This window comes from Castor canadensis, chromosome 11, assembly GCF_047511655.1.
Source record: "Castor canadensis chromosome 11, mCasCan1.hap1v2, whole genome shotgun sequence".
In the NCBI taxonomy this organism is placed as follows: domain Eukaryota; kingdom Metazoa; phylum Chordata; class Mammalia; order Rodentia; family Castoridae; genus Castor; species Castor canadensis.
The window spans coordinates 82,838,938-82,863,267 of NC_133396.1; the positions used below are offsets into that span (position 1 = coordinate 82,838,938).

General features: G+C 39.1%; 1 protein-coding gene, 1 non-coding gene and 1 pseudogene across 2 annotated transcripts in view; 2 read left to right on the plus strand and 1 right to left on the minus strand.

The window, feature by feature from the left end:
* Xpr1 (xenotropic and polytropic retrovirus receptor 1) overlaps positions 1-17,238 on the minus strand; it is a 172,434-nt gene extending 155,196 nt beyond the window's left edge. Inside the window, exon 1 of the mRNA XM_020165078.2 lies at positions 16,983-17,238. Within this exon, the coding sequence (XP_020020667.2) occupies positions 16,983-17,051 (69 nt within the window). The 5' untranslated portion in view covers positions 17,052-17,238. The remainder of the gene's footprint in view (positions 1-16,982) is intronic.
* On the plus strand, positions 2,239-3,288 carry LOC109687252 (glyceraldehyde-3-phosphate dehydrogenase-like; annotated as a pseudogene).
* On the plus strand, positions 6,525-6,660 carry LOC141414503 (small nucleolar RNA SNORA51). The gene has a single exon (XR_012439530.1). It is a non-coding gene; the product is annotated as a small nucleolar RNA SNORA51 (small nucleolar RNA).
* Positions 17,239-24,330: the final 7,092 nt, after the last annotated feature.

Genomic DNA, 24,330 nt, shown 5'->3' on the forward strand with positions numbered 1-24,330 from the left:
GCAGTACAAGTCTTTAATCCCAACTACACAGGAGGCGTAAGTAGGAGGGTCAGGGTTTGAAGCCTCACACAACAAAAACAAGAAATGAAAACACAAACTGAAAGCTAAAGGACTGGAGGTGTCCTGAATTTAAAACAAAAACAAAAAAGGTATGAACTGCATAATTAGGATGGTAGCTCACCTGCTTATCAATGATTTTGCTACCTAATATAAAAGTATTTCAAAAGTGGGATCATCTTACTTTCCTTATCACTGATCAAATTGGAACTTATATAAAGCTAAATAAAAAGTACTAAATTCTCATTCACTGAATAAATAAAACTAAAAGAGTAAGAAATTTCTCTATATTGATCCCAAAAGCTCATTTATATGCTGTAGGCAACAAACATGAAATGTTACCTTCTCTATTCACTGCCTCAACTACGTTCTCCTGAATCTTTTTCATCTATTAATGACATCTCAGGCAATCTCATGGCCTTCTGATCACTCTCTGTTATTTTGAAAAATTCAAAGCTTCCATCCCAAATCCAATTAAAAACGAATTCTTCTCTTTTCCACTTCAATGTACAACCAAGTGTTTTTGGAAGTCTGATATTAATTTATAGTAAGTTATAAACTAAAACATTTATTTGTAAAATAAATCCTAAAAAGCACCACCACTCTCAATTTTTTTTTTGGGGGGGGGAGGTTGGTGCTGGGATTGAACTCAAGAGTCTTATACATGCTAGGTACCTGTTCTATCACAGAGCTATACTCCTAGCCCCTCAAATATTTTTTCAACTGTCCCCCCCCAGCCATACCAAATAACAGTACTAATACAGGTATTCATATAGGTGTTTAAATTAATAGTGGGGGTAGATATTCCAGGAAAATATGACAGACAGACTACACGTATGTATCTCCTTTCCATTTGAAAACTCCACTAAAATGACAATGTAGGAATTTTCTTTAAGCAAATTTTTTTTCTTTAAAAAAAGAAATGGGAAGATGACAATGGGCAAAAGATGTCGATGTATTTTTAGAAAACACAAAGCAGGGACAGTGGTAAACTAACCAGACAAAATAGAAAACCTGAAATACCTTCAGAGAATACTAACAGGAAGCAAGTCAATTCAATCCTATAAACCCCAGGATAGGTCAAGAACTGGAAGTATCAGGCAGGGTTAAATATAGGATTATTTGAATAAGGCAGTTAATAAACTCCCCACCTACTACCATATTCTCCACATCTCCATTGGACAACAATACCGTGTAGCCTGCAGTTTGGAAACTGAATTAAAGGATGGGGAAAGAATTAAGGGATATGACTCCAGACCCAGCAGGAGAGAAGAAAGAAGCATAGAATGAAAAGAAATAAAGTTCATTATGAATAGTGGATCCTCATCCCTTTCCTTCCTGTCTCCCATAATACCCACAACTAAGCATATGACTATTAAGATCCTCCTAAGGCAGGAGGATCACAAGTTCAAGACCAACATGGGCTACAGAGAGAGTTGTAGGCCAACCTAGGCTACATAGTGAGACCTTATCTCAAAATACAAGAAAAGAAAGAAAAGAAAGGAGGGGAGGGGAGAGGTGGAGAGAGGGAGGGAGGGAAGGAGGGAAGGAGGGAAGGAAGGAAGGAAGGAAGGAAGAGAGGGAGGAAGGAAGGGAGGGAGGGAGGGAGGGTGAGTAGAGGATTTGTTTCATATGACTAATATCCAATATTCCTTAAATAATGACACACGAGTAAGCTGGTAATAATATCCTCAACAGAAAGTATTTGCATATATCATTCAAGAGTGATCTCTAAAGTTAAGCACTTAATATTTTATATAGGGAACTCCCCCAAATTTGCTTTAAGGCAGTTATGCGTCTTTAATTCTTGGCCACTGACTTTGTACTAGAAAAAAATTCTGCTGGATTAGCTTCACAAACAAGGGAGATATTTACAGACTTCCCATAAAGATGTAGAAACAATGAGAAATACATGTAATTTTCAGGAACCTAGTACATAAGCAATCTTAGAAATTAAGTAAGTTGGGCTGGGGTCATGGCTGAAATGATAGAGTACTTGCCTAGCAAGTTCAAGGTCCTGACTTCAAACCCTAGTACAGGAAAAAAAAAACAAAAAGAAGAAATTAAATAATTCTCCCTAATAAAGATGCTAATTATTAAAGTACATAAATAAAAAACACGTACATATTTTTTAAAATATAGAAACATTTAACAAATACATAAATAAAAAATGTTCCTCCCTGTTCAACAGACAGCTGCATCTTCTCGTGCAGTGCCAGCCACATCCCTGAGATTTGATGGTGAAGGTCAGAGTGAGTGGACTTGGCCATATTGAGCACCTGGTCACCAGGGCTGATTTCAACTCTGACAAAGTGGATACTGTCACTATTAATGACCCATTCATTGACCTCAACTACATGGTCTACATGTTCCAGTATGATTCCACCATGGCAAGTTTAATGGCACAGTGAAGGCTGAGAACAGGAAGCTTGTTGTCAATGGGAATGCCATCACCATCTTCCAGGAGTGAGATCCTGCCAACATCAAATGGGGTGATGCTGGTGCTGAGTATGTTGTAGACTCCACTGGTGTCTTTACTACCACGGGGAAGGCTGGGGCTCACTTGAAAAGTGGAGCCAAAAGGGTCATAATCTCTGCCCCTTCTGCTGATGTCCCCATGTTTGTGATGTGTGTGAACCAAAAGAAGTACAACTCCCTCAAGATCATCACCAATGCCTCTGTACCACCAACAGCTTAGCCTCCCTGGCCAAAGGTATCTCTGACAATTTCAGCATCATGGAGGGACTCATGACCACAATCCATGCCATCAATACCACCCAGAAGACTGTGATGGCCCCTCTGGTAAACAGTGGCATAATGGCTGTGGGGCTACCCAGAATAGTATCCCTGCCTCCACTGACACTGCCAAGGATGTAGGCAAGGTCATCCTGGAGTTGAACGGGAAGCAGACTGGAATGGCCTTTATGTGCCCACCCCCAATGTCAGTGGTAGATCTGACCTGCCGCCTGGAGAAAGCAGCCAAATATGATGACATCAAGAAGGTAGTGAAGCAAGCATTAGAAGGCCTCCTAAAGGGCATTCTGGACTACACTAAGGGCCAGCAACTTTAACCAGGACTTTAACAGCAACTCCCACTCTTCCACCTTTGATGCTGGGGTTGGCATTGCCTTCAATGACCATTTTGTCAAGCTCATTTCCTGGTATGACAATGAATTTGGCTACAGCAACAGGGTGGTGGACCTTATGGTCCACACGGCCTCCAAGGAATAAGAGCCCCTGAACCACCCACCCCAGAAAGAACTCTACAGAAAGAAAGGCCCTCAGCTGCTGGGGAGTCCCTGCTCCAACACAGTGATAATCTTCCCTCCTCACAGCTTTCATCTCAGACCCCCTGAAGAAAGGGAGGAGCTTAGAGCCCTACTTTGTTGGTACCATCAATAAAGTTCACTGCACCCCAAAAAAAAGAAATTAAATAATTCCCTCCAATAAAGATGTTAATTATAAACATACATAAACTGAAATAACAAATAATTATTGATGATCAATTATCAGAAGTAAAAGGAACAGATGTAACCAGTCAAGTAATGAGAATCATCTCATGTGTTTAGACAATATTGTGTCTGAACCCCCAAAATTATACTTTCCATAGATTTCGTGGGGTCCAGGTATTTGCATTTGTTTTTATAAGCAGCCTGGATAATTCTGATACAAATGGTCAGTGAGAAAATCTTTGAGAAATACTATCCAACATTTTGGAAATAAGACCCTGAGTAGAGGCAGCAAAACAGGCACTGCCACAGAAAAGCCTAGAACGCTGACCTTTGCTGCTACAAATGCTAGGAATCCCAGAATAAGAAATAGAAAAAGATAAAGTTCATATATATGTATATATATATATATATGTACAGTACATATGTATGTGTACATACACACACACACACACACAGCAGTGAAAGGAAACAAAATTGGGATAATTTATCCTTCTTGCCACAACTATATGTAGCAAAAGTTTTAGAGCTGTACAGTAGCTGCTACAGCCGCAGTTGCTTTTTTTGTTGTTTTTGGTGGTGGCACTGCGTTTGAAGTCAGGGCCTTGCTAGACAGGTACTCTACCACTTGAGCCACACCCCAGCCCTTTTTGCTCTACTTATGTCTCCCATCTGCAATCCTCCAAGTTATGCCTCCCAATCACAGGTGAGCACCACTACACCCAGCCATCAGTTGAGATTGGGTTTCAAGAACTCTTTTGCCCAAGAAGGCTTCAAACCTCAATCCTTCTGATCTCTACCACTTGAGAAGCTGTAAGATTAAATTTTTAATTAGCTTAAATTAAATATTCAGTTTCTCAGTCTCATGAACCACCATTTAAATACTCCACGATCCACATACAACTAGTTGCCACATACTAGACAATCCAGTTGTAGAACATTCCTGTATCATGGAAAGTTCTAGGACAGTGCTGTGTTCTAGAGTTTGCCTGTTAAGACAACTGCCGATGTTGCTGTCCTCAAAATGCACAAGGCTGCCAGTGATAAAAACCTACAGCAATCAAGTACCTGTCCTAGTTTGGTAATAAAATAACACATATCATTGCCTACAACACATAGGCTAGCCATTTTACATACATCACAATTACTGAAAAAGTTAGCCATTTATACTGTTCTACAAATTGAACCTAAGCCTCAGACAGGTCTTATGACAATTAAATAAGAAAACCAGAATTCAAATTAGTCTGTTAAAACCTAAATAAACTATAAAAGCAACATAAAATAGATCAAAAGATAAATACAAGTTACAAAATAGTTACAGACCAGTATAAGTAGTATTAACACTATCTTTAAAATTAAAAACAAAACAAAACAAAACAAAAAGACAGGAGCCATTACCATTAAAAGCATAGGGAAGAGAAGTGTCAAAACATGCCAAGCATGGTGGCTTATGCCTGTAACCTCAGCTACTTTGAAGGCAGAGATTGGGAAGATTGAGCTTTGAGGCCAGTGGGACAGGGGAGCCTAGTGAGGCCTCTATTTCAACTAATAGCTGGACATAGTAGCCTGCACCCATCATCCCACTACTTGGAAAGTATAAATAGGAAGATTATACTCCAGGCCCCCTGCAGAAAAAAATGGGAGACCCTATTCAAAAAATAACTAAAGTGAAACAGTCTGGCAGTGTGGTTCAAGTAGTATAGCTCCTGCCTAGCAAGTACTCCAAGCATAATTCAGGGAGAAGGATATTCCATCAAGAACCTGACCCATCAAAACACCATAGAATGTTGGCCTGATGGCATTAAATAAATGAATCATTAACCCTCTATTTCTAATCACATGCTGAGGCAGCCACCTTCTTATTATAGTATCCCCCATCATAGCTTCATGGAGAAAAAGGAAACACCCTAATGACAAGGAAAATCTACTCTAGCCTAGTATACGAGCGCTGAACACAATCCCATTGTAAATTAGTAATCTGGCTCACAGGTATTAATATCTCATTCCCTGTGATTTAAACAACATTCAGTCAATCTCTTAATTACATGCCCAAGCCCCATCAGTCCAGGATCATTAAAAAGACCAAATTCTGATTAGAACTTGAGCCAAAGTGAATTTACCAAGTAAAGACTTTTTGTCATGCTTCTTGGCAGCCAGTGAAATGATGTTGTCAAGCAACACGATGACCTCAAATAATACCTTTTATTCAAATTCCATCAGCATTTATTAGTACTTGTCCTCATAGTTCTAGCTACCTAATTTCTCACAAATCTATCCTTTGTCTTCAACCCTCTTCCTCCCTTAGTGAAACCACAGCATAGAAAACCTACAAAGTCAAAAAAAGATTGGAATCTGGAGGCCTGGGTTCATAATCTTGACTCCAGCACAAACTAGTTGTGTGAGCTCAGACAACTACTTAAATACGAGACCTTAGAAAATGGGATAAAGAAACCCTATATCAACAGGCCTATTATAAGGATCACGAGATACTTCATTCAGTAAGTATGCTGCTAAATGTGACAGACACTATGCTAGATGGTAGATGACCAGTACTCACTACCCGCCAGACACACAGTAAGCATTCAGTAAGTTATAACACCAAATCAAAAATGCCACTTAATAACATATTCTTTTATATGCTTCTAAGAATAAAACTGTTTACCAACTAAACAATGACAGTGTTATAATTTTAAGACATCCTGATTTCAGATATTAAAATGTGGGGGGGTACATATAAAATTGACTAAGATATCAATTCAAGCCTTCATTATCTTTGACTATACTATCTGGTTTTCCTGAATTAGGTCTTTATCTGTCCAACACATATTCCAAACCTAAATCATATCACTTTGCACAGATCCCTCTCCCCAGTCTCTTTAAAATTCTTTATGGAGTCAGGAGTAGTGGCACATGTACCCACCCAGCACTCAGGAGGCTGAGGCAGGAGGATCCCAAGTTCAAGGCCAACTTGGGCTTCAAAAAAAGTTTGAGGCAAGTCTGGGCTACATAGTAAGACCATGTCTCAAAAAAACACACCACAAGCTATGTTCTTACACTGACTACATATAGAAAAAGGAAGCAAAGTAAACCCACCCCTACATATACCTCAGCCCAGGCCCTGTGCCTAGTCTGTATTATGAATTGGGAGACATAAAAAATATATATAAATATAAATATGATATAAAAAAATAAAATAAAAACTCTTTAGGCTGCACCCAGGAAAATGTTTAAACTCCTTACCATGGTATTCTAGGCTCTTTACCCTTTTGATCCTTCCCAGATTCTTTCCAACTTCACTCTACCAGTTGTCCAACATATCTACTAAACCCAGATTTCAATTATGTTGGCCTTGTTTAGTGACCTCTCCCCACTCCTATCCATGTGATAAAACCATACTCAATTTGAATAGTATCCTATTCAAATATCACTGCTATAATTCCTTCCACTACAAATGCCTTTGCTGTGCCAGGCAAAATTACTTGACAATTTCTCTGTAACATAATCATAGTATACAATGATTAGAAGACCACCAGTTAATAACTCCTTTAAGGCAAGGACTAACATCAGTGATTACATCTCCAGCACCTACATCACCAGCACCCTGCACAATCAGGACTGTGTACCACCATGTTAAGAATCCAGTCTCTAAGCCAGGCACTAATGGCTCACACCTGTAATCCTAGCAACTTTTGGGAGGCTGAGATCAGGAGGATCATGGTTCATTGCCATCCAAGGCAACTATTTCTCAAGAACCCATCTCCAAAATAACCAAAGCAAAATGGACTAGAGGTGTGGCTCAAAGGGGTAGAGTGACTGCTTTGCAAGAATAAAGTCCTGAGTTCAAACCCCAGTTCCACCAAAAAATAAAATTAAAAAGCCAGTCTCTGAAATAAGATGTATATGTGTTTGCTTTCTGGCTCTAACACTTACTAGCTATTTAACATTGGGCAAACTACTGAGTCTAAAATTCAGTGTCTTTTGATAACGGGGATAACAAAACCTTACCTTAGAGGGTAAGAATAAAATGTAAAATGCCTGACACACCAGAGAACCCAATCGTTATTAGCTGTTGTTACTGTCATCATTTTTTTATTTTTTTAAAAAGAAGAGGGGACATTAATGAATACTTAATAAATAGATTTAATATACATTCTTATTTTCTCTATACATATTTGCCTTGACAACTTAGGTTACAAGAGGCCAAGACAAACTCTTCATGTAACACATGCAACCTGTGCTACAATTCAAACACAGGTATGTATGTTACTCCGAGTCTCAAAATTTACTCAGTCTTTTAGCTGACATGCAGAAGAACCATCTTAGGTTAATGTGATATAATGGACTCACTTCAGATAAATGTATTAGTGCAGGGTAGTTGAGTAATCATTAACTAGAACATTTAAGTTCCTACAAAGAAACAAAGAAAGTTCATTCTTAAAATTAAATAAAATTTAAGCTGGACACGGTGGTATACTCCTATACTCCCAGCTACTTGAGAGGTGATTAAGGGGACAGAGGTTAGAGGCCAGCCTGGTAAAAGGGTGACCCCCCACATCTTAACAAATAAGCCAGGCATGGTGGTGCAGGACTGTGATTCCAGCTAAAAGGAAGGCCTAGGGAGGCCAGGAGAAGCCATAAATAGGAGGATTGAGGTCTGAGGCCAGCCCCAGGCAAAAAACAAGACTCTTTCTGAAAAATAACTCAAGCAAAAAAAAGGCCAGGGGCATGGCTCAAGTGGTAAAGCACCTGCCTAGCAAGTGTGAGTCCTTGAGTTCAAGCCCCAGTACCAATGACAACAAAAAAAATTACTAAAACTTAAACACAAAAGACTGTTTCTGTGTCAATGAAAAACTTCAGCAAAGAACAGCAGCAAGCAGGAGGCCAATATTCCTGCATCAGGTTCTGCAATCAGTTTGCTGTAACACTCTGGTCCCATATGTCCCGCACTCTGTAAAACAAAGGAGTAGAGAAGGTCTTTATCAATTCTAAAACTAATTCTAGGATTCAATATTAAGTTCTCACTAACAAATTGAAAAGAATTAAAATTAGAAATACACTCAAAATTCAAACAACTCACTTAAGCCACCAGGACATATTTAAGAATGCACATATGAATTTCACCTCGATTAAAAAATAAAAGAGGACTGGGATTCTGACTCAAGTGGTAGAGTGCTAGCATAGCAAGCACAAGGCCCTGAGTTCAATCTCCAGTACCACAAAAAATAAACAAACAAATAAATATACTGACACAGTCTGAAACAGAAATAATACATGTTAAAATGACCAGGACAACTAATTTACTTCATAACCACATAATTTTTCTCAGTATGATTTTCCTACTACAAAAAGGTTAAGAATTTATTAAATTTATTAAATATCACAGACAACAGAAGTATTAGCTAAAACCAATAAAGCCACTTCCTAAGAAAACCCACACTGGACACTGCAGATAAACCTTGAGGCTCCATTTCTCTAACATAAATACTATCAACCAAACACTATCTAATGCATTGAGCTCTATTACTCTTACTATGTACCAGGCATTATTCTAAGGACTTCAACTCGTTTAATCACAACAATCCTGTTAAGTACTGTAATATTATTATTACATTATTATTCCCATATTATAGATGAGGAAACTGAAGCACAGAAAGGTTAAGTGACTTGCCTGAAACCACTCAACTAGTAAGTTGATGGAACTGAAATTTGAATCTAGGTAGTATGGCTTTAGAGTTTGTTCTCTGTGTGCATTATCAATAAATATACTAGCACATGACAAACATTAATGAGCAATAAAATAAGTCAGGGTGATAGTGTTAATTCAACCACTAACCAAGCCACATGATCTGAATCACTTAAGCTCTCTGACTCCATTTTCCACTTAAATAAAAAAGGGAATTGGGTTAAATAATTTGTGAAGTCCTGACCTGTCTAACATTCCATGACATGTGATCTAGAAACCAAATGCCACCACTGTAGCACAACAACAACTATGTCCACTTTTATCTTCCTCTTTTTGCCCTATCACAACTCATTCTTTTTTTCTTATGCTCATCTTCATAAGGTCCTCTATGATCAGCTGCTTATTCAGAACAGTTACCATGAAAATCTTGAGGAAAAATAAATTAAAAGAAGTGAATTCTATCCTACTGACCACAATCTACTTACTACCTTCCAAACCCTGCAGACTAAGACCTGGGACTAAAAATAGACCAGCCATTACTTCATCACCAACAGAACAGGTGCTGTTAGACAGGTCAGTGGTGCCCAAGAATAGGTCGGAACAGGCCTACATGTACGTATGTATAAATGTTTGGGGTTTACTTTTCATAAAGCAATATGATGTACTGCTCTAAGAGCATGGCTCTTACAATCTCATCTCTGCTACCCACAACTAGCAGTAGTAACATAGTCAGTTAATGGCTCTAAGACTCAGTATCCCCCATCCACAAGCAGTACTAACAACCTACCTAAACAGTTTGCTATAAAGAATGTTTTTAAAGTGTTTACCACAGTGCCTGACATAGTACACTCAAAAAATAACAGTTGCTGTTATTGCCCTACTACCACCGTTATTTACATTTCTGTACAAAGCAAGAGCTCCACAGTGTGACAGATTTGCTTTCAAATTTTAGCTCTATTACTAGTTGTATAGCTTTGAGCAAATTAATTCCTCTAAGTTTAGCTTACTTCAATTAAAATGGAGATAATATCTATCTTGCAAAACTGCTGTGAAGATTAAATGAGATCACATAATGTAAAGCAGCTAACACCTGGTTCCCAAGTGCTCAATAAATGTTAATTCTTTATTACTTAAGACAAACTGACCACAGTCTTGCTAACTCAATTCAAAGAAAGGAGAGTGGAACTAAGGGATCAGATGAAATCCAGGGAAGCCAATTTTCTTTTCTTTATTGTCCTTTGCAATGGGGCAGACACCAGAAAATCCTCACCTTGCACATTCCTTTATCCTCTTAGATATTTCTAAGACTCAGCCTTTTTTTTTTTCAGACCATCTCTAAACTTTCTGAAAGTAGTCCTGTGCTCCGAGGCAACAACTCTTGAAGTATGGTCCCAGAACCCAAGACGTCAAAACTATTTTCATAATATCACAACTTCATTTGCTGTTTTCACTCTTCTTTCACGAGTATACAAAGCAGTTTTCTACATGCTACATGGAATGTAATGTCCAAGAAAAAAAAAAGGAATGTAATGTCTAACAGCTAATGAAAGGTATCCTTGTATTTTAAACATTACTCAGTTTAATTTCTACTTTAACACCTACCAACAGACATTGGAATCCCAAAAAAATTTTTAAGAATTTCAATTGTCCTGATTAAAGTTTTTTGAGAACCATTGTCCTAAACTACATTTTAAAAAACAAACAAACCCCACAAAGAACATGGATTATTCTATGAAAAATACTTTACCAATTTAGCCTAGGTAACTCACACAATAATTTAAAAATTTCCTATTTTCCTCTATGATTACACACCGATCCTTCAATCTTCAAAAAATTGTTCATTATTTATGAATAGAGAGTGACAGAACTGTATCTTAAGATTTATCTCCTTATTTCTGACCTAAGGTCTTTATAATACTGCAGGTCACCTTTGACAAATAAGAGATTTTTTTTTTTTTTTGGCAGAACTGGGGTTTGAACTCAAGGCTTTACACTTCCTAGGCAGGCACTCTACCAAGTACTTGAGCCACTGCACTAGTCAATATGTTCCCAATCAACATATTGTTACAGAAAATATGACTTAAAGATATATATGTATCATTCACACAAATGACCCAAATTTATAGCCTTTTTCCAAGTTCTCAATCAGCAATCTTTGCTTTCTAAGCCATGTTTAATTTTGTAAACATTATACTGTCAGAAATATAAGAAACACACACATATGTATGTCGTGGGGTTTTTTCCTTCTATTTTAAAAGGTAATGAAGGAGCTAAAATTTAAATCTATCTGCCTATAACAAATGATATGAGCTATATAAATATTTCTTGAATGAATGATTTTTTAGGTATTTGTTCATAAGCTCTGTCTGTCTGGCTTCTTTTAGCATTTACTATGTAAGGAAAGACCTGAAAAGGCAAAAATACTGGGCAAGAATTCTGGTGAATTTTGACATTCTCTAAATCCTAAAGACCAACGCAAAAGGTAACACATAAGCCACTTTTGGTTAATCTATGTAACTTGGACAAAGACTGCCAAACTTTTATTGAGACATCCTTAGTCAAAAAAATAATTATGCACCTCCAGTGTATATATATTTACTTATAATTACACCCATCTACAGTTGGGTACACTAGACACAAGGATAAAATCATTTTATGAATACCTATGATCTAAGAAGTTATCTCAGTATTTCAAAGGTCTACTTCAAAGTTCAGGATTCAGTTATTTGTGAACTTAATAATGGATATAAGCTGAAAAAAACAGACCTTAAAGGCATTCTTCGGGTAAAGTTAATTGTGGATGACAATGGAGGTAAAACCTTATTTCAAAGAGTTATCATAATCTCTTAATAATGTGAAATTTTGTGGTGAGCTTCTTGTTGGATCTATTAAAGTGTTACTATTTTTATCTGTAATTTAGCTGGTCAAATCTAGTACCAGATTTGCTAGCTCTATCATTTTCTTGTTGTTCACTTTTGCCTGTATTATTGGTATTATTGTTATGGCTTCTTTAAAGAAATCTTTTTAAGTCACAGCCATTTTATAAGGGTTAATTTGGTTAAAACTAGGTAATACTTACATATTCATTTAACTGGGCACCCATAACTGGGTTAACTGCTATCTGCTGAAAGTGAACAAACATAAAACCATTGGCAATCATATTCCCCTCAGAATACTGTATGGCCTCCTCAGCAAGAGTTCTGCCCCAATCCATTTACTAAATATTAGTAAAATTTCATTTCTTCCTTTTCATATGAATAAAAACAAATTAAATTAGCAATTCTAATGCTATTTTCTCTTATTCTATGGGGGTTTGGGATACTCTGGTTTGGGGCCTACAACCCAAATATCCCTGAAACCCCTAGTTAGCATAACTCAATCAGTCTCTCAAATGCTTTCCAGATTAGGACTGAATTTGAAGCCAGGACTAATTTTCCATGGTCACCCCAGGTCAAATAAGATTCTTAGGTTCTTATGATCTGGGCCTTCACCCAAAAGCTGATCCAAAACCAACCTTCATGGATGGATAGACAAGTATAATCTTACCAGGATACTCACCCTAACATACTTTACAAAGATAATAAAGAACAGTTACGGCTTCCTGCCTCTACAACATTTATTCTCTCATTTAAGAAACATTCGTAAATGCCAGGCATCTTACTAACATAATCATTTACAAGTGTTATATTAAATATATGGCACCGTACTTTCATTTGCAGAAGTGCCTTAAAGAAAAAGTATGGTTTGTGCCCCATCGGGTGGCCAAACTGGAAATTTCAAACAAGTTCCAGCAAGGCAAGTTAACCTTAACTAATCAACATAATACCTTTGAGAAATTGAAGCCTACAATACAACTGTTCTCATGGGAGAGTTCTCTAAATGAGAATTATAATAATGTTAAGGCAACGTTTCTTTATACTTGAAAATAAAGGAACTGCAGTTTATACAGCACCTCTCTTTTCCTGCAACAAAAAAAAATTAATCCGTGGTTGTCACTTTTTATTTGAGTTAAATAAAAGCGTTTCATAATGCTTGCTTAGCATGCACAAGGCCCTGGGATCAATCCCCAACACTGCCAAAAATTTAAAAATAAAAAGCTTCATTTTGTTAGTTTTCTATTCACAGATCAAAATCTCATCAAAAATTTTTGAAAAGATATTATTTAAGAAGACAACTTAAAAACAGTCCTTTAAATTCAGTCTTCTTCATAAAACAAACATAATTAAACCATAGCAAAGCACAGAAATTTAGAGTTCGATGGGTCCTTGATTATATGAGGCTATAGAGCTTAGAAGCCATCAAGTTCAGATCTGTAATACTTCAGATGAACAACCTTAAGCCCCAGAATGATTTCATCAGGGTCACACAGCTAATGTGACCTGCTTCCCAATGCTTAAGAGACTAGGGTGGACGAGAGGGAGTGTATGATGCCTAACAAGTGACTTAATATCTCTGGACCTTAGTTTCCCTGGAAAACCAAGGATGTAGATAATATTTAAATTCCCTTTCAGCACTAAAACCTTATAATTTAGAGAACTCATTGTTTCAATATCATACAAAACTATAGTATACACTAAAAAAAAAAAAAAATCATTCCTGGGTCCTGAGAAATCAGAAGCACAGGACCCTAGGGGAAAAAACAAAAGTCACCAGCCTAAGACATCAAACATATTTGCTTCTTTTGTTAATATTCTGTAAAATATTAACACAATCATATTAATTTATTTGCATGAAACTGGTCTAAGTTAATTTTGATTACTCTATTACAGAGCTCTAAAGTACATAATCACTGATTCCAAATTATTAATGGTCTATTTTATATGCTGAGATTTATACTCAAATAGATCATTGGAAAAAGAGATGGTTTCTGCTCGTTTGTAAAAACTATTTGTAAAAACTATTCACAAATGCATCAAATAGATTTTCTTCATATAGTTTGTCCATATTGCTCTATTCTTTTATGCTTTTATGCTTATTGTTCTGCCTATAAAGAATGAATTCCATAACTTATTTTACAATTAAACTCTAATAATTTTCAAGATATTGATAGGCTATTATCATTAACAATTTTAACAATCCAAGGAATAAAAATCATTAGCAATTAAACCAAAAACTTACAAATCAGAAAGGACCTTGAAAGCTCTTGTCCTATATTCTTTTTTTTTTATGGAAGAGAAAAGAGTGCTAAAAGGACAAAAATAGTGTCTCCAGGATCTCAAGGCTAACATATACAAGAAGTGGCACTTACTGTACTACCATGTATACATAATAATATATATAATTAAATATTACATTAAACTGTTAATGTGAACAAAATTTTCAACGTCTATTTAAGGCTCTGCTTAATTTAAATAATATTTAATACATTAAAAAGACATAAAAACCAAAGAAGCTGAACAGTTCATGTTGGTTCACAATACTAGAAAGCATCATAGACAAGAAACCAAAAGTTATACACCAAAATTTCACCACCAGTGCTTGAAAACAAATCCAAGGGACTATAATGCTAAAGGTGTTTTAAGAACATCATCTCCATATATGTGAAAGTACATATTACTGCATTATGAGAAGGTCTTTTTCCCTAGCAAAGGCTAGGAATCTCCTATGGATGTCCTTTTCCCTGAAGTTTTTAAGTGGCTAACATTCCTGGATCCTTAATGTCTCTACTCATACATCTTTGTTTTAAAAAAACAGCACCAATTCTTGAGAACTAATACACAACACAAAGATTCCAACTCTATGCAAATTTCTTTAATGGTTCCCCCTTACAAAGAAAAATACCCCTTATTTTTAATTTTGTCTATCAAACAATGAGTTTAATCCAGGACAGGAGTCACATAGTAGGAAATCTGAAAAATCAAATTTCAATTATCCACGATAAATGAATTTTTCAAAAAAGTCATTTATATTTGGCCTGAGGAAGATAATGCAGCCACACATAAGCCCAGGAATTTTGTCCCTCTATGACCAACCTGGAGTAACCATTTAGGAATAGTATCCAAGCAGACTACATGAATAAGGAGCCCCAGTCACTGTGCTTACTCCATCCACAAAACTGACATTACAAATCAAGAGTTAATTGCATTTTCAAACTAAATCTTATGGTTCCCCTTCCAGACACAGATATTCCAAGTTAATTCTTTCAAACTGTCAAGTGTTGAAATACTTAAAATGAATCATAGCGCACATCCAGCCACTATTACTTCTGCCCAACTCAAGGATCCCATGCCTTATAACAAAAATAAGATGTGCTTCAGCATGCTTGTGTCCTATTCTTTATAAAGAACTGGCAGTGGTGCTGAAAATTACTACTAGAAAGATGAAAAACCAATACCCTTCTTTCAATAAAATCCATCATTTGGACTCTAGCCAAGGTTTTGTAACTGACCAAATGTTATTAGAACAATAAATCAATTACTCTACAAGCTGGAATGTTAGAACCTTTTCTTACAAAATGTGGCCACGAAACACAAGAAAATTAAGTGGCAAGTATTAATAATTCTAGGATATTTTTGTCTCACCAAAATTAAATACTGTGTAAGTAAATTTATCTTACAATTATCAAAATTCTGTTTAACCGACCTACATTCTTTTTCCCCGTCTTCAATTATTACATGGCTAAATTAATCAGTGAACTCACTACTGTTATCACGAAACTTGAGTAAAAATTAAACATAGAACTAAGATAGTCTAATTAATAAAATCTAGCTAGTAAATGTGTGTTCATATTGATCTTATACTCTTTGTTCCTGTACACAATGTAGATGTGAATTCCTGGAGGTTACAGACAAGTCTTTACCCAGGAGCTGAATTGCTAGCTTCTGAGAATAACCTACTACAATGCTTAAAGCCCTTCAGGTATCTTACCTTCTAAATATACACATGGTTGCATTAGCTTTACTTTTCCCTGTATGGAAGTTATGGTTCCTATCACCATTAGGAGCTGTTATCACAGAAACTGGGAGGGAAGGGGGAGCACGACTTCTGTTATACAAAGGTAAGGTACAGTGTTTACAATATAGTGCTTTTTCTCCCTAACTAACAAAAACTTAGAGGAAAAAAAAACTGAGTATGTAAATCCCTTCTTCCTCTTCCCTCCATCCCAAAACAGAAGAGCAAAAACTAAAGAAGTGTGTTTACTCCGTATACTTCATGCAATCAGTATTAAAAAAAAAAAAAAAAAGCAGCCACCGTCTTATTATCAAAACAGAATCATCGATAATACGTTTGCAAACTATAACCACTGCACAGGCGATAGACATTTAAATCAAGTTTCAGTCTGGCTACGAAGTCTTTGTCAACGGTGGACAAGTGCAAAGGAGAAAAATCACCGGGGGGCTTATCCGGGAGGTTCCCCGGTGAGAAGTGAGCAGAGAAACGAGCCCTAACCTCGGCGAGAGGGCGCTCGCCCCGGGTGGGGACGCGGAGGTCCGGACGAGTGAGGCGGCAGGGATTAAGCGCGGAGGCGCCGCGACCCCCGGCCACCTTCGCTCTGGGACACCCCCACCAGCACAGCACTCCCGGCCCGAACTGTGCCCTTCCTCCCGCCGCCGCCGCCGCAGCTTGCATATCCGTTACCCCGGCGGCAGCGGGCTGCGGGGGAGGGGAAGGAGAGCCAGGCCGGTGGGGGCCGGCCGCGGCGGGGATGCCGCAGTGGCTCCCCAGCGGCAGTGGGTCAAAGTCCGCCCGGGTGTGGGGAAGGAAGCAGCGGGAGCGAAAGGTGGCGGTGGCAGTGAGAACTGGCGAGATGGAAGCCCCTCCGAGTCCTCCCACCCCACGGCCACCGCCGGTACCTCATACTGGATGTATTGCTTCCTCCACTCGGGAGTGATGTGCGCGGAGAGGTGCTCGGCGAACTTCATCCTGCCCTTCCCTTCTCACTCCCACCCGGGTCCAGCAGCTACAGGCGGCGGCGGCGGCGGCAACAGCGACTCCGACTCCTCCCCACATGGGCCCCGGCGCGGTACGGCGCTGCGCTTCTCTCCTCCTCCGCCGCCGCCGAGGTCTCCTCAGAGTCGCCCTCCCGCCATCTTCCTCCTCCTCTTCATAGCCCCGCCCCGCCCCGCCCCTAGACGTCATCGCCATGGTAACCGCCTACGCCGCGCCGGCGAGGAGGCGTGGTCAAGGGGCGGGGCTTGAACGTCTTCCTTAATTTCCCGCCCCTTCTGGGCTGGACGTCCTAGAGGCACCTCCCCTGACCTCTTCCGTCTGGCTCCCGTTGGCCTACAGCTGCTCTCCACCGCCTGCCTGGAAAGCAGCAGTGTTGTCATTGTAATTAATATTAATACTGTAGCAAAAATAATCCACACAAGACGCTTATATTTGCAAAGAACTGTACAAATATTTTTTTCCATTTCAATATTTATTCTTCTTAAAAACACTTAGGAATGGATCAGCATTAATCCAAATTGAGTAGTTAAAACAGATAGGAGCCAAATGCATTTAAAGGAAAGAGAATTTCGAACGGTCTAGATGCTCAATAAATGTTCATTAAAACTTAATTTAAAATGTCAATGCCAAAAAAATGCATGCTGTTTCTGAATTTCAATGAAATTGTATTATCCCATACCTACCTGAAAGCCTATAACAACACCTGGATCCAAACCAGGACTGAGAGTACCAACAGTACTGTGATGGACGTTCCCCAGGGAGTTGGGGGTCAGGTTTGGGAGAGGAAAGAGAATCCCATAGAAGTACAGTACCAAGCCCACCTCCCGTGAGACCGGAAATGGGCGCAGCATTCAGGCTGAAGTGTCCCTGGGGATCTTGAGGAAGAGATTACTCACACAGCTCAGCACATTGCCTGTGGCAGTGACTGTCCTAGAGGACCTTATTTGAGACAGAAACCCAGGTACTGCCCTAGGTGGAGGAGCCCTGGATAACATAATAGCCGACATTTATTAAGCACTCACAGGCACTGTACCAAGCACTGTCCTAAACCCCTTACATGTATTTTGTCCTTTAATTCTCACAATTTTGATGAGACCCAGAGATTTACTAGGGGAGTGTTATTACGCTTGGGACAGTATTCTCAGATATCAGTCTCTGCTGTTGGCTTTTTTTCCCTCCATGTATTTTTCCCCCTTACATTCACCATAATTCATGCCAGTAGGGCTTCTACAATTGCTTCCTCAGAGAGAAGAGTCATGATGGAAAACAGGAATAAGTCTTTCTGGCCTTTGTTGTCCAAAAACCTCAGCCTCTACTGAAAGAGTAATCAGGGAAGAAAAAGAAGGAGAAGCAGAAGAAGGAAAAGAGGAAGAAGAGGAGGAAGAAAAAGAAGAGGAAGAAGAGGAGTGAGGACACCTCTCACTTCAGACCAGTACCCTCCCGCCCACCATAAAATTCCCCTCTTTGAAGGTATACATTGCCAAGAGAAAGACACCGGCAACAAAGTGGGTCACACTTGGCAGCAGCCCTTGTAGACAATGGTACACTGCGCCCACAGTGCTATCCCTCCGTGCCTCATTTGTACACAAAATTCTGGAATTTCAACACAATCTAAGACCAGTAATTCTTAGTTTTTTTTCTCATACCTGATTCAGAGCTCTGCTACCCAAATGGATATGAAAATCTTAATTTATCTTCACAAGTAAATTTAATAAGAAATTTCCTTATTTCTAGCATTGTTTCAAACATTTCACTCACAAAACCATCAAATATTTGAATGGTAGTTATGGAACACCCCCTCTTTGCAAAGTATCATGCCAGGTTCTATGAAGGATTAGCTGAATAATTTTATTCCAAACTAGGAGGGCCCCTACTCAGACTTCCTTTTGTGAACAGGCAAATAATTCTTCATTTAATACAACTCTACTGAGCACTATGGTACAATCATGCCACTTTGGCAATGAAAGGCAGTTTAAAAATATCTAAGACTGTCTGTTCCTTGCAGGAAATCATAATCTAGTCAAAATAATGGACACGTAGACCAGTATCTAGACTACAGTATGATACATACCATAATTGAGGTTTGTATAATGAAACAAACATCTAGCTGACCAGAAAGTAAAGGATGGTGTCACAGAGAAGGTGGTTTTGAAATCCAGTCTTAGGTCTGACAGGGACATCTCAAAGATCTCATAGGCAAAAAAAAAAAAAAGATGTCAGGATTGTTAAAGAATGGTAAGATAGGCTGAGTGTGGTGGCTCACACCTGGAATCCCAGTTACTCAGGAGGTGGAGATCGGGAGAATCAAGGTCTGAGGCTAACCAGGACAAAAAGTTATCGAGACCACATCTTGATGTGGCTCAATGGTATGCACGTTTTATTCCAGCTATGCAGGAAGCATAAATAGGAGGATGGTAGCCCAGGCCAGCCCAGACGTAAATACAAAACCTGATCTCAAAAATAACCAAAGCAAAAAAGGACTGTGTGTGTGGCTCCAGTGGTAGAGCACCTGCCTAGCAAGCCCTGAGTTTAAAGCTCAGTACCTCCCTGCCTGCCTCCTGTCCCCCCAAAAAAGAAAGATATCATCTGACCAGAATATCCTCTAAGGCAATAAATGTCCCCTGCTCAATGAAACACTCCCTGCTCAAGCTCCTCTCCTCCCCATTCTGGCTTCCACATCACCCTACTGCACTCCCCTCACAGTCCTGTTATTATTAACTTGCATCAGACCATGGGCATCTGTTGCTGTTGTTTTAGAAGATTTAGCCCAGTGCCTGGCACTCAGGCACTCAATAAATGTTGAAGGAAGAAAAGGAAAGAAAGAAGAGAAAGAGGGAAGAAGGAAAGGGCAGGCCACGAGGAGGGAAGTTTCAGGAAATGAGGTTAGGATTGTGAAGAAATTGATCATGACAACATAGCCATGGAGCCTTTGAAGAATTTTAAGTGGCAAGTGACTAACTCCAGTTTGGAAAGCTGTACGTGTAAGTGTAGCTTTCTGCTTTTGAACACTGACTCCAGGAATAGACCTGAATTAAAGTCCCAACTCTCGTATTTACAAACTGTGTGACCTTAGGCAAAACTTTTAGAGCCCCAATTTCCTCATCTCTCAAATTGGGATCAGAACACCTCCCTAACAGATTATATCGAGGAAATGAGATTCTGCATATAAAGCACTTAGCATGATGTCTAGCTCCTGGTTTAGCGCCTCAAAATTTCTGTCAGCAGTATGAAGGATGGGCTCGAGTGGGGACAAACCCAATTTATCAAGGAGCACTTGCAGTGTGCTGGCACTGGTCCAAGCACTTTGCAAATGCAAATTTATTTACTCCTCACAAGAAGCCTAGGAGGTAACTACTATCATTATCTTCATTTTATGGCTGAGTAAACTCAGAAAGCTAGGGTAAGCATCTTGCACAAGATCACCCACCTGGTAAGTGGGAGGCCTGGGTTTGAACCCCATCGACCCAGCTCCAGAGTCCTTGCTCATGAGCGCTACTTTGTGTGACTATTATGCAACAACTCAAGCCAGTCATGGTAATGGACAGAAGGAGAGGTGACATAGGACTCTAGTGACAGGGCAACTGCTGCCGCCATGGAATTGAGGAATGCAAGTAGAGAGCAGGTTTGGCATTATTGGCTGCGTTAATATTTAGGAATCTGTGGGACATTCAGTCCTCCAGTTGGATGTATAGACCCAGAGCTCTAGAAAGAGAGGTTAAGACTGAAGTCTAGGATCCATTCACACTGAAGTGACAATTAAGTCTGGTAACTCTGCCAAGGGAAAGAATGAGATGGGAAAGAGGCAAAGGGAACATCCTGGTGTGAGCCTAATGAAGGTAGATCAAGAAGGAGGCTCAGATGTAGCCAGAGTGGGCGGCAGGACAATTAGGAGAGAATAGTGTCAAGAAAGTCATAAAAAAGATGAAAGTTTTATAAAGGAGGCAACAATCAATATGTCAAATGTCACAGGGAAGTTGAGTAGAGTGACTTCTAAACCACTGGGTTTTGTGAGTAGGGAGTTATTAATAAGCTTAGGAAAAATGGCTGTGAGAGCATGAAGGGTTTCAGAAAACTGAGCAGTGAGGAGCAGTTTGTCTTCGTACATCCTAAATTGTATTTATTCTGGGTACATGTTGTAGGATGACCAGGAATGAGAACTTAATAGTATACTCAGCAATTTATCCAGAAATTCATAAGGGCTGAGTCTGAATACTTTGTATTTATCACACATAATTCTAAGCTTTGGAACAGTTATACTTACCACAAAGTAACTGTTTCAAAACTTAGAATTATGTGTGATAAATATAAAGTCCAACTGTTGCGTGAAAAAACAAGACTAGTGATCATGTTGAAAGGTGAGCAACTGACCTGCAGAGAAATTAAATCTTAAGGTACCTTCTGATGAAGCTGAATAAGTGTCACAGGAGGAAGGGTCATGTTCAAAGTGCAGCCTGGACTCATAACTTGAAAATATGATAGACTTACGGATCCAATAGGGATTCAAGGGGTTTCAGATGGTCCACGACTCCGTTAAAATTGCATGCAAAACTTTGCATCTTATTTGAATATTTTTCTGGAAAGGAGCCAAACCATTTCTCAAAAGTTTTCACAATTCCAGGATATTAAGAACAACAGACCCAGGACACTAACTCCTCTATTTCCTCCTCTAAAAAATTTACAAATGAAGTAGCAAACTATTCAATTCTGTGACTTCTAGAGAAACTTTCATTTTGACACAGTTTAGATTAAGTATACCTTGAGTATTTTTTTTAAGGAGTGAGGACTTCTTGCAAGTTGCCAAAGAATATTTAGACTGGGCACCGGTGACTCACACCTGTAATTTTAACTCCTTGGAAGGGTGAGATCAGGAAGATCAAGGTGTAAGGCCACCCCAGACAAATAGATGAGAGACCCCATCTCCAAATAATCTGAGCAAAATGGACTAGAGGTATGGCTTAAGCAATAGAGCACCAACTTTACAAGCACGAAGCCCTCAGTTCAAATCCCATGCCAACCAAAAAAAAAAAGTGATTTGCAATCAGAGATCTGAAGGAAGGAAGGAGGAGAACTATGTAAACATGGGTTGGAGGTAGTAGGAGTCAAAGCAGAGGAATCAGCAAAATGCAAAGGCCCTGAGGCTAGAATTAGCTGAATGTGTTGGAGGAACCGCAAGAATGTCAGTGTAGCTAAAGAGTGTTCCACCCTCTTACACTGTTGGTGGGAATGTAGACTAGTACAACCACTCTGGAAAAAAATTTGGAAGCTACTTAAAAAGCTGGACATCGATCTACCATTTGATCCAGCAATACCACTCTTGGGGATATACCCAAAAGACTGTTACTCCAGAGGCACCTGCACATCCATGTTTATTGCGGCACTATTCACAATAGCCAAGTTATGGAAACAGCCAAGATGCCCCAGCACTGACGAATGGATTAAGAAAATGTGGTATCTACACAATGGAATTTTATGCAGCCATGAAGAAGAACGAAATGTTAGCATTCGCTGGTAAATGGATGGAATTGGAGAACATCATTCTGAGTGAGGTTAGCCTGGCCCAAAAGACCAAAAATCGTATGTTCTCCCTCATATGTGGACATTAGATCAAGGGCAAACACAACAAGGGGATTGGACTATGAGCACATGATAAAAGCGAAAGCACACAAGGGAGGGGTGAGGATAGGTAAGATACCTAAAAAACTAGCTAGCATTTGTTGCCCTTAACGCAGAGAAACTAAAGTAGATACCTTAAAAGCAACTGAGGCCAATAGGAGAAGGGGACCAGGAACTAGAGAAAAGGTTAGATCAAAAAGAATTAACCTAGAAGGTAACACACACGCACAGGAAATCAATGTGAGTCAATGCCCTGTATAGCTATCCTTATCTCAACCAGCAAAAACCCTTGTTCCTTCCTATTATGGCTTATACTCTCTCTTCAACAAAATTAGAAATAAGGGCAAAATAGTTTCTGCTGGGTATTGAGGGGGTAGGGAGGAGAGGGAGGGGGTGGAGTGGGTGGTAAGGGAGGGGGTGGGGGCAGGGGGGAGAAATGACCCAAGCCTTGTATGCACATATGACTAATAAAAGAAAAATGAAAAAAATAAAAAAATAAAAAAAAATAAAGAGTGTTCCAAGGAAAGAGAAAAGGTCAGACAGGGCGTTGGGAGCCATATTGTGTAGGTCATGTTAACAGCTTGGGCTCTGAGTGAATTGAGGCCTTTGTAAGTTTAAAAAAATTTGTTCACTTGGGCTTTTTGAAGTTTTTTTGTTTTTGTTTTTTGCCTTCACATGTGGTAATACCACCCTTTTCCTTCTGTATATTTAAAAAATTATAAATATACATAACATAAAATTTACCACTTTAATCATTTTTAAATACACAATTTAGTGGCATAAAGTATGTTCAAATGTTGTACACCCATCACTACTCTCCATTTCCAGAACTTTTTCACCATCCCAAACTGAAACCCTGCCTGGCTCCATTGGCTCACACCTGTAATCCTAGCTACTTGGGAGGCAGAGATCAGGAGAATCTGAGGAGGTTCAACGCCAGCCCAGGCAAATAGTTTGAGAGACTCTATCTTGAAAATACCCAACACATAGAAAGTCTGGCAGAGTGGCTCAGGTTGTAGAGTGCCTACCTGACAAGTGTGTGAGGCCTTAAATTCAAACCCCAGTACCGTCAAAAAAAAACCCAAACTGAAGCCCTACATCAATTATACATTCTTCCTTCTCCTAGCACCTGGTGATTTCTGTTCTGCTTTCTGATTGTATGGATTTGCTTCTGCTAGGTACTTCAGATATATGAAATCAAACAAGATTTTTTATTTTGTGTTTGGTTTATTTCACTAAACATTGTCTTTTCGGTGTTTATCCATGTTGTAGCATATGTCAGAACTGCATTTTTTTTTTTTTTTCTTTTTTGGTAGCACTAGGGTTTAAACTCAGGACCTCATGTTTGCTGGGCAGGTGCTCTTACCTCTTGAGCCACAAAAAAAGCCCTTTTTGGTGTTGAGCTTTTTCAAGATAGGGTCTCACAAACTATTTGCTGGAGCTGGCTTTGAACCACAATTCTTCTGATCTCTGCCTCCTGAGTAGCTAGGATTACAGGTGTGAGCCACCGGCACCTGGCAACATGTCTACTTGGCACGCCAGTATTTTTTTTTTTTTTGACATGTTTTGCATCCTTTTTTTTTTCTTTCTTTCTTGGTGGCACTGGGACACTTGCTAGGCAAGCACTCTTACTACTTC